Genomic DNA, 9812 nt, shown 5'->3' with positions numbered 1-9812 from the left:
CCAAAATAATTGCGAAAACATTTCCACATTACGCCAAAATAACCACTGGACAAGTTAGGGGCCCTGTTCCCGCGCCCCCTGCGCGGCCTCCGCTGGGCTCACACAGACCTTCCTCCGCAAAGCACTGCACAATCCAGATGCCTGGGGACAGATGGCTCTCCTGGGGCGTTTGCTATTCCAGAGAGAGCGTGGAGCTCGGAACAGGAAGTATCAACCAGCAACCCTTGGCTGAGCCAGCAGAGGGAGCAGTTTTGGACAGACCCACTGGGATCCCCAAAGCCGGGTTTGGAGGACAGAGGCACCAGTCAGGAAGCCAAGCCCTCAAAGGCGCCCTTCCCTGTTCCGCAGGTTGAGTGATGCAGTCAGGGGTCGCTCAGCCCGGTGGCTGAGCCCGCAGGCTCTGCAGCCATCTGCCCAGGGTCCCAGTTCCAATCCTGCTAGCTACCACCTGTGTGATTTCAGGCCCGAGCCTCACCTCATAAAAGCGTTTTAAATGCCAAATAAGAAAATGAATGTGCGGTGTGTAGCACAGAGCCTAGCACACAAACACTCAAAAAAGAAAGATGGCTGTAAGGGGCTACTATAGACCAAGCACGACTAGACTTCAGTGGGCTCAGACTCGCCAGTGCCCAGCCACGCGACACAGCGATGGGCCCGGGCACTCTCTTTTAAGATTCCAAAGTGGGGGCTTTCGAACACTCTGTTCTCAACTGCCCAGAACGATGTCTGGCACAAAACAGACATTCGGTAAGCATTTGCAGACTGGATGACTGGATGGATAGCTGACAAAAAGGACATTAAATTCAATCTCTAAGATTCATTTTGCACTATAAAATCTTAACATTCTGAGAAAATAAAAGTACTTACTAGATGCCAGGGCCTCTGCTTCGGTGGAAGGGACCTTGTAGATTTTCCCTCCCTTATAGACGAAGCTCCCTTCAGTCACTTTGAAGTCCAGGTAACGAGTGACCTCGGTATAAAGCAGCATCTTAACCAGCTGACCTATAAAAGTCACATGATTCACACTGTCACTTTTATCCTATTACCCTCAAAAAACTAGCAGAAATAAAAGTACATTTACAGATACCAATGGCTGCCCCGTTTTTTCTTAACATTGTATAATAACTCCTACAAAAAAGTCTCCAAAGCCGTATTTTAAACAGGGCAATCAGAATGCACACCTATTACTTAGCGTATTTAGATATTTTTTTTAATGTTACAACTTCAAGGTTAATAACTTCAACTTGCTTTCGTAAAAGCTACACAATTATTACAGGTACGAGGTTTAGAATTACAGTACTATTACAAATAGGTTTGGGTGTCTTTCAAATTCCTATTATATTTTAAGAGAGGCAACTCAGGCAAATTTTTTAGGAATTTGTGCTTTTCAGTTTCTAGGTGAATTTATATTCATTAAAATGGACACTAATTTCAAAATTAGTTTAAAAAAAAAAAAAAAAGAGCCAGGCATACAATTAAAAATATCACCTACCTATAAACCAAAAAAATTTTTAGCATACTAAAAATAGCAAACTTCTTTGAAAAACCAAATTATTTTAAAGCCCATTTGAAAGGACAAATACATTAAAATATTTCAAAATTTAAAGGGCTTCTTTTTTTAGAATAATGAGAAGTGCTTTATGCAGCCAGATGTTAAAATACAATGTACAACTGTATTAATCTACAAATCAGTGGAAAACAACGGACTCACGTATAAGAATTTAATGTATTATAAACGGTCAGATCTAAGTGGAAAAGATAAACGGTGTTGCAGGACAACTGATCAATCATTTCAAAAAAAAAATATTTCATTTCTACTTCTTACAGGATAACAATATAATTTATGTGGTAAAATGGGTAAATTTGTAGGGGAAAAACAAACTATATAAAATCATAAAAGTAAATATTAGTATTTTTATAACCATGAAGTAGACAAAAATTTTAAGCACAGCCTTCCAAATCAGAAACAAGAAAAGGAAGAAAGATCAACCTATAGGACCATATAAAATTAAAAGCTTTTGTACACACACACAAAAACAACAGTAATATATAAGGCCAATCAAACTGGAAAGGGTATTTCCAACATATTTCAAAGGGTATTTAATAGCCTTTATAAAGAGCTCTTTCCCATCAATAAGGAAAAACACAAAACCTCAACAGAAAAATGTGCAAAGCATAAGGCTGGACGATTCACTGAAGAATATGAAAGTCAATAAACATCTAGAAATCATTTCACCTGCTAGTAAATAGGTGTATTTTTAAAATTCATTGTTTTGCCTGCTAGTACGACAAAATGGCAAAAGCTAAACAATGCCCGGGCTTGGCAGCGGTACCGGCTGAGGGCGGCCTCAGTCTGCTGGTGATGAGCAACGTAAGGGACGGCCTTAAACCGCTGCCTTTATCCCCCAGAAAACACTGAGGAGTACACAGTGAGACTGTCACACGTCCACGTGCACACACACTAGCTACGTCTCTTACACCTACCGTCTATCAGTTGAAACACATGTTAACTGAGGAGAAAAATCTAAAAAACATATATACATATATAGCCTGGCAGGTTATATACCAAAATGTTAACCATAATTCTAGATGGTAAATTCTGGTTATATAAATTTTATTTCCTTTCTGGTTAGCTATGTTTGCAAATTTTAATAAAATAATTACTTAAAAAATAATTTGTTATAATTTACCTCCAAAAATTTAGTTAACTTTAAATTTCAGAGACAATTCAAACTAAGACCTTTCCATTAAAACGAACTATATAGAACATAAATTCAAAAGCAGGGGGGCGGGCGGCGGGGGCACATACTTCGTTTCAGGGGACAGATTTACAACAATTTAGTTTTTCAATGTGATCTGAGTTAAAGACACTAATATCATAGCAATTTAAAAAAATACTTAGCTCTTCTAATTAAAAATGAGAAAAAATAATTTAAAAGCCTACAAACTAGAAAAACATTGTTTCTCAAGGCCCAGTTATCTAAGATTGTCACCAAAGCGTCAAGAAGAAAGTCTGTTATAAACACTTAGAATCTGGCATGTACTGTACTACATCACAGTTTTCTCCAGAACGAGTCACCCCATTTCCCCTCATCCTGACTGCCTCTAGACGCCTCTCATAGACTACGTTACTCACCAGACCGCAGCCATTCAACAAAATCCGCTTCCACACACCTGGAGTAATATTTTCTGCCTGGATTTAGTTCCTACTTTTAAACCAGATTCAACGCATTACCATGAATATAGGTCAGAACCCTTTACCGTTGGCCATGAGGAACTTGGGGATTAAGTCAACATTCCAGTCCCTTCCTCGCCCCATCGATGCTGGCGGTGCTCCAGGTATTTTAAATCTTTTGTATAACTACAAACAAAGCAAAAAATACCCACAATGTAACAAAGTTTAGTTTTCATTATGCTATGCAACTGTTTTTTGATGACATGGTTTTGGTATAATACCACTACATGAGATAAAGTGTAACGAGGACATTTCATGTTTAATCATATATGCAAATTAAATATATTACTAATCAATGCTAAAATTAGCACTGCAGAGGTGGTTTGTTTTTTTAGTAGCAGAAAAGCAAGAATACAAAATAATTTGTTAAAGACACTAGTTCTGAGGATCTATTCCTTATATCAGAAAACCTAAAAAATCACTTAAACTCATTCTCTCTTAAATAAAAAAACGATCAAAAAGCTTAATTTTGCTTCTGTAGTTATGTAAGGAGTTAAAAATAAGAATAAATTTTAGGTTCTTTAAATCAGAAAAGACAATTAAAATTAGTTCCAGTTAATTTCTAACATATATGAGATGAATAGGGGTTCTAGGAAAAAGCTTGCAGTTTAAGACTTGAGGATGCCACACTCACAGTGCTGAGGTGACACAGTAAGCAAAAATCCCTAAGTCCTTGGGTATAGTCACAGACACACACACATGAAAGGAAAAGAAAAAAGAAAACAAAGCAGCTTGCTCTTATTGAAGACCAGCTGATAAATGTGCCAGGTGTGGAAGGGACGGCACCAGCACGTCGCTCCAGAGGGGCGCAATGCAGAGCGCTGGCGGCCACCACCCTAACCAGGGCCACACGGAATGCTGTGAGCAGAGAGGCAACCAGACAGCATGTGCCTGCTGCTGTGATGCCACAGGAAGTCCCGACAATACTTGCTTGTAAACCATCCCGGACTTTTCGACAGGGAAGAGAAAGTGAAGAGACTTCAGTACATTAGGAAAACAAGGAGAAACAATGCAAAAGCAACGTTTAAACTGGTTAAAAAAAAAAGAACGCTACTATACAGCAACAACATGCCTGGGGTCCCTGAGAAATTCGAATATGGTGTGAATGCTGTGGATTTCCCTGAATGCAGAAATGGTAGGATGATCACGTAAGAGAGCGCTGCTCTCAGCAGAGGGATGTGGGAACGCTTAGGTCAAGCGTCGTGTCTGTGATTCCCAATGGTTCAAAACCAAGGACACAAAAAGACACATGAAGCAAATACAGCAAAATGTTAACTGCTAAATCCAGATGGAAGGTTTCTGATCCACTAGTAGCATTCTTTTAACTTTTCTGTATGCCTGACTATAGAAAAACACTGATATAAATATTAAGTTTATTTCAGGTCATTATTAAAATAATTGATATCTATATATCTCCTCTCAAAACACGTAGTGCAGAGCAGCTCCTATCCACACAGGCGGACGCTGAACGAAGCTCGCACGAAGTGACACATTTGGGAAGCCAGGCTTCGTGTGCCCGTGCTTCAGAGCAGCAGGACGCGCGGGGCGGCGTGGCGAAACGAGCTAAGCTCTGGAGTCACAGGACCGCAGTGCGTAACCCATTTCTGTGGTTTTAACCCCACAGGCACGACTGTGTCATCTGAAAAATGGGGATAAGAATCTGAGTGGCTGGGAGAATACGTGAGGCCACGTGGAAAGCACTGGCATCGTGCCCACACGCATCAGGTCTCCGTCAAGTCTCCACTTCATCGGCTGTGTGGGGTAACGGCGCCCGACGGCAGTGAAGGGAGCGTCTTCCCGGTCCCGCAGGCCGTACGGGAAAACCAGAGCCGCCCGCAAGGAATAAAGCTGAGATTCGCAAGGGAAAGGCGTGCTGATCTAGTCTGGTACTTACGTCTTCCAGAGGTGTGATGGATGCACTTTCTCCTCCGTAGTACGGGTTTCTGTCCATGTGCAGGACTTTCTTCCCGTTCACCGACATTATGCCCGACAGGATGCATTCCTACGGGGAAAGCGCAAGCATCTTCAAAACAAGGAAAGGGCCACAGCACGTTTCAAACAGATACTTTTACAGATTTTTTAAAAGCCTGTCATGACACATTCTTTTGGTAAGGCCCATGTGTGTGCAACATACGATGTCCTTTAAAGACAAAGCCCTAAAGCAGGGCTCAAACTGTAGTCTGTGGGCTCCCGTGGGCCCCAAGTTTAACTATTTTCATAATAATGCTAAGACATGATTCACTATTTGTCACTGTGTTGATGTCAGTACTGATGGCGCAAGGACAGTGGTGGATGGAATGAATTAAGGTAGCAGCTCGAAAGTGTACTAAGTGTACCAGTCATTACACTCTGCACCAGCGCTTAATTACAGTTAAAACGTCCCTGATGCAGCGGTAAAATTACGTCTCTTAAATGTACACATAAAGCCATTCTGGCTCAAAGAAAACCTTCTGTGTGTGACTGATTGATAAGCTGAAATAGCTACTCCTTCCATGGACCACCGTTGTTATTTGAAAGAACTGACCAACATATGATTACTGAGACTTAAGCTGCCACTGTGTTTTGGCGTAAATCAAAGAATTTCCACAACAATCTGAGAGGCACTAAAACACCCCTCCCTTTTCCACACAGCCGTATGAGGCCTGATTTTCTTCATACATTTCAGCTAAGACAATACATCACGAGAGACTGAACACCAAAGCAGACAGGAGAATCCAACTGTCCTTTAAGCCAGACAGTAAAGAGATGTGCAGAAAATGTAAAGCAATATGCCGTCATAAATCTGTTTTGGGAAAGTTATACTTCATCAAATATGTTATACATGTTAACATTTAATGGGTTTATCGTTACCTTCAAGTGGATTAATAACTTTTTAAAAATTCTCAGTGTTTTCTAACATGATAAATATTGATATAATCCTTATAAATAAAAGCTCTTCGGGGCTCTCAACATTTAAGAGTGTAAACAGAGCCCGAGACGGGAGTTTGGGAGTCTGAGAGTTTGAGAGCTGAGGCCTGCAGGAAGCACCAGGGTGACTGACCACTAATTAATTGACAACCAAAGGGCTATAAATAAAGGGCTACAAAGGCCCACGCTCAGAAGGGTAAACAAAGCATGAGTATACTAAGACGCACCAAATCAAATGGGGGGAATCCAGAAAGAATACAATTAGCGGGGAGAAAGGAGGAGATGGGCTACTCCCGCACTCAAACCATTGACCGGGGGCTCTCTGTGATCAGAGCTCTAGCTGGGAAGAGGAAGAGAATTCGATGCATCTTTATAAATCCTCAGTGCTTCTCTCACACTCATCCAAAAAACCCCAGACAGCAGAGAACAACAATCTCATTTCCACCCTAGAAGTCTGACTTTGAAATCTTTCTTTCAAAAATTCACGCGTATTTCAAATTTCCCTCTATAATGTATCTATTCATTTCAGCATTCTTACGTGTTTTAAATTACTTACTATCGGGTTCAAATTGTACTCTGGGAGGGTGCACTACTTCTTAATTAGGTCAGGAAAGAAAACAGGAGCACTCCAAAAGGCCACCTGTGCCCTATTCCAGCCACGCCCCCAAACCCCAGCCACTCTCGCGACTTCTGAGAACAAAATTTGTTCTGCCCATTTTTAAATTCAAAATCCATGGAATCATACAGTATATATGTTTTTGTATATACCTTTTATTCAACATCATGTTTACAAGATTCATCCATGTTTTGTGTGTAGCTGACATTTCCTTATAATCACTGCTACAGAACAGGGGTCCCCAAAGCAGATGAGGCAAGCCCAGCCTTCAGGCTCTTTTTGTAAATTAGGTTTAGTGGTAAATACCCACTCCTGTTAATTTATATAATGTCTACACTGTTTTCAGTCTGCCTCAGAACTGTAGCTGTGACTAGTTGAGACCCTATGGACAGCAAAACCTGAAAACATTCACTAACCAGACCCTTGCAGAAGTCTGCCTAACTCTGCAGGCAGTGTGCCTTCAGGGTGGCTGTCACTTGTGAACTTGTCAGAGAAGTAAACTAAGCAGATTCTCAAACTTCCGGGTTTGCATCCACATCATCTGGAGAGCTGCTTCAGCAGGCGGCCCCATCCAAGTCAGCAGGTCTGGGGATGGGGCCTGAGAATTTGCATTTCTCACCACCTCCGAAGTGATGCTAATGCTGTCACTCCAGGATCAACTCCAAGAAGCACTGCAGTCCCAGAGCAGTGTCGCTCAAACATAAGTCATCTGGGTGTCATGTTAAAAATATGGACTTCGATTCACTGTATCCTGGGTGAGGCCTAACCTTCTGCATGTTCTCAGGTGCTGCAGAAGGTCGATCCATGGACCATGCAGCCCAATAGAACAGAAGTCCCCGACAAAGCTGCAGAGGTTTCTGCTGAACGGACTATACCACACGGATAACCACGATCCATCCGTTCTACTGGTGGACATCTGGCTACTTTCCAGTTTCTCACTATTACAAATCATGCTCTATAAACACTCTTAACATGTCTTTCATGTATGCATTTGTTGGATATATATGAAGGAGAATACAAATACCTTCGACTTCAGTACACACTGTCAAACAGCTTTCCAAAATGGCCGTATGGACCTACCCTGTCAGCAGGGTGTGAAGGTTCCTGTTGTTTGAAACCCTTGCCCAACATTTGTGTTGCCGCGCCTTTAATTTTAGCCATTCTAATTAGGATGTGGTTTAATCTGCATTTCCTGACAACTACTGAGGTGGAGCACTTGTTTACACAAAAGCTAGGATAACTATGATGTCTTCTTCTGGTAAGTGCCTACTCAAATTATTTGCTCATTTTTAAAACGAGCTTTCTGTCTTTTTCGTAGTGAACTTAGCTATATAAAAGTTCTAAAGGTATTCTGGACATTTGGAAGTCCTTTGCTGGTTGTCTTGTATACACCTTCCACGCTGCGACTTGCCTTTCCACTTCCTTAACAATGTCTTGAGGAACACCTGAAGGTATTTTACAAAAACCAACCCTGACACCATCCAAAGCAATTCACTCGATCAAAAAAAAAAAAAAAAAAAAATACGATGAAAATTGTCTTTGGATTATGCTTTGACCGTGATGATTAATCTCTTACCGACAAAAAAAAAAAAAAAAAAAAAAAAAAAAAACAAAGAAACAACTAACGAAGCACTAACATGTATAGTTCAACATTATTATATGAAAATAGAATGACATTCACTATCTCAAAAGCAGGTTTTGACGTACACAGAGGGAGACTAACTAGTCACACTTCCAGCTGACAAAAGCAGACTTCGGGATTCAACTCTGGAAGCAAAATCACCAACTCCGAGGGCCACTCGGCTTCTGTGCATGACTGCGTACTCCAGTGCAAATATGCAAGAATCACTGGCCAGACTGGGCTCTGCCCAGGCACTGAAGGGCGGGCCCAGCAGGAGCCCAAGCTTTAAAGATGCGGCCATGTCAAAGGGCCCACACAGACTACCCTTAAAGGGGCCGCTTGGAGAGAATGCCAAAAGCTAACTGAAAATCCACATGCCACCAATTCTTGTAATCCCCCTGTAAAGCCTGCTTTTACATCGCCAAAAGAATAAAATAGAAGCATAAGCATAATACTTTAAAATTCTGCTTCAAACATGAGAAGACGTTTCACTGATAAAAAATATTCGCTGTTAAACTTTACCAATCATGTGAACACAGAGTATGTAATTATCCTAAAATTTTAACACCTTCCAAAATTAACTCAAAATTAAAATCTATTACTACTACCTATCTGGTGAATGCAGAATAACAAAGCATATTAAAGTCAGAGAAAATACCCTAAATTAATTATCTTTTTTGCACCAGAAAATCTGGTATATTCATCATATGTCAAGAATACTGATAACTTTTACCAGGAAATTTATATCTGAATAAATATTAACCAACACAGTCGTTTTAAATCTAACAGCTGAGAGTACTCCAAATTAATTTCAAAGTCACACTCAAATGACCCAAGCAAAATAGAATACAGACTCAAATCCAAAGTAACTACAATTATAAAACCATCTTCAGAGTCCACATCCTTTATGATAATGGCATCTACCCCTCATTTGACACTTCAAGTTTTCGACATAAAACGTAATCTGGTAAAGCTGTTTAAAGTTCAGCTGCAGCAAAGTTCTAGTACGGGCAGATGGGCGGGGATGGAGAAGGCCGTGATCAGGGACTGAAGTTCATGGCCGGCACCGTCCTGCACAGAACACTGGAACTGCAACAGTCAGCCTAACTCGAGTGGACAGCGCCTCAGGCAACTGTACTGTGGCGGCCTGAACGGGGCTTCCCAAGGCATGGTAGGAAACTGCGCCCTCGTATCCCGGAAATTAACAGCCCCCCTTCCCACCCGGAGAGCAGCCTGGGCGTGGAGGACAGAGCCAGCGCACACGGATATTCTGATACACCCTCCAAGTGCCAAACTAAGCACTCATTAAAACTCTAGTCTACTGTATTTTAAAATTGTTAACACGAAAGAAAAGCGAATGCACGCAAAAATGTTATTACAAAGCGTCTAATAAGTAATATTAAAGTGCCTTCTGAAAATTACCTATTTAGAAA

The 9812-nt window shown here is 41.1% G+C and overlaps 1 protein-coding gene across 1 annotated transcript in view; it reads right to left on the bottom strand.

Moving 5' to 3' along the window:
* Positions 1–9812, bottom strand: part of GDI2 (GDP dissociation inhibitor 2) — a 30281-nt gene that overhangs the window by 11945 nt on the left and 8524 nt on the right. The window contains exons 3-5 of the mRNA XM_023524963.1: positions 5130–5237; positions 3262–3361; positions 868–1002 (exon numbers count right to left, since the gene is read on the bottom strand). Coding sequence (XP_023380731.1) covers positions 868–1002; positions 3262–3361; positions 5130–5237 — 343 coding nt within the window. The remainder of the gene's footprint in view (positions 1–867; positions 1003–3261; positions 3362–5129; positions 5238–9812) is intronic.

Source organism: Pteropus vampyrus, unplaced genomic scaffold (assembly GCF_000151845.1).
Source record: "Pteropus vampyrus isolate Shadow unplaced genomic scaffold, Pvam_2.0 Scaffold513, whole genome shotgun sequence".
In the NCBI taxonomy this organism is placed as follows: Eukaryota; Metazoa; Chordata; class Mammalia; order Chiroptera; family Pteropodidae; genus Pteropus; species Pteropus vampyrus.
The sequence above is the reverse complement of the archived record's forward strand: the minus strand, read 5'-3'. Positions and strand labels throughout refer to the sequence as shown.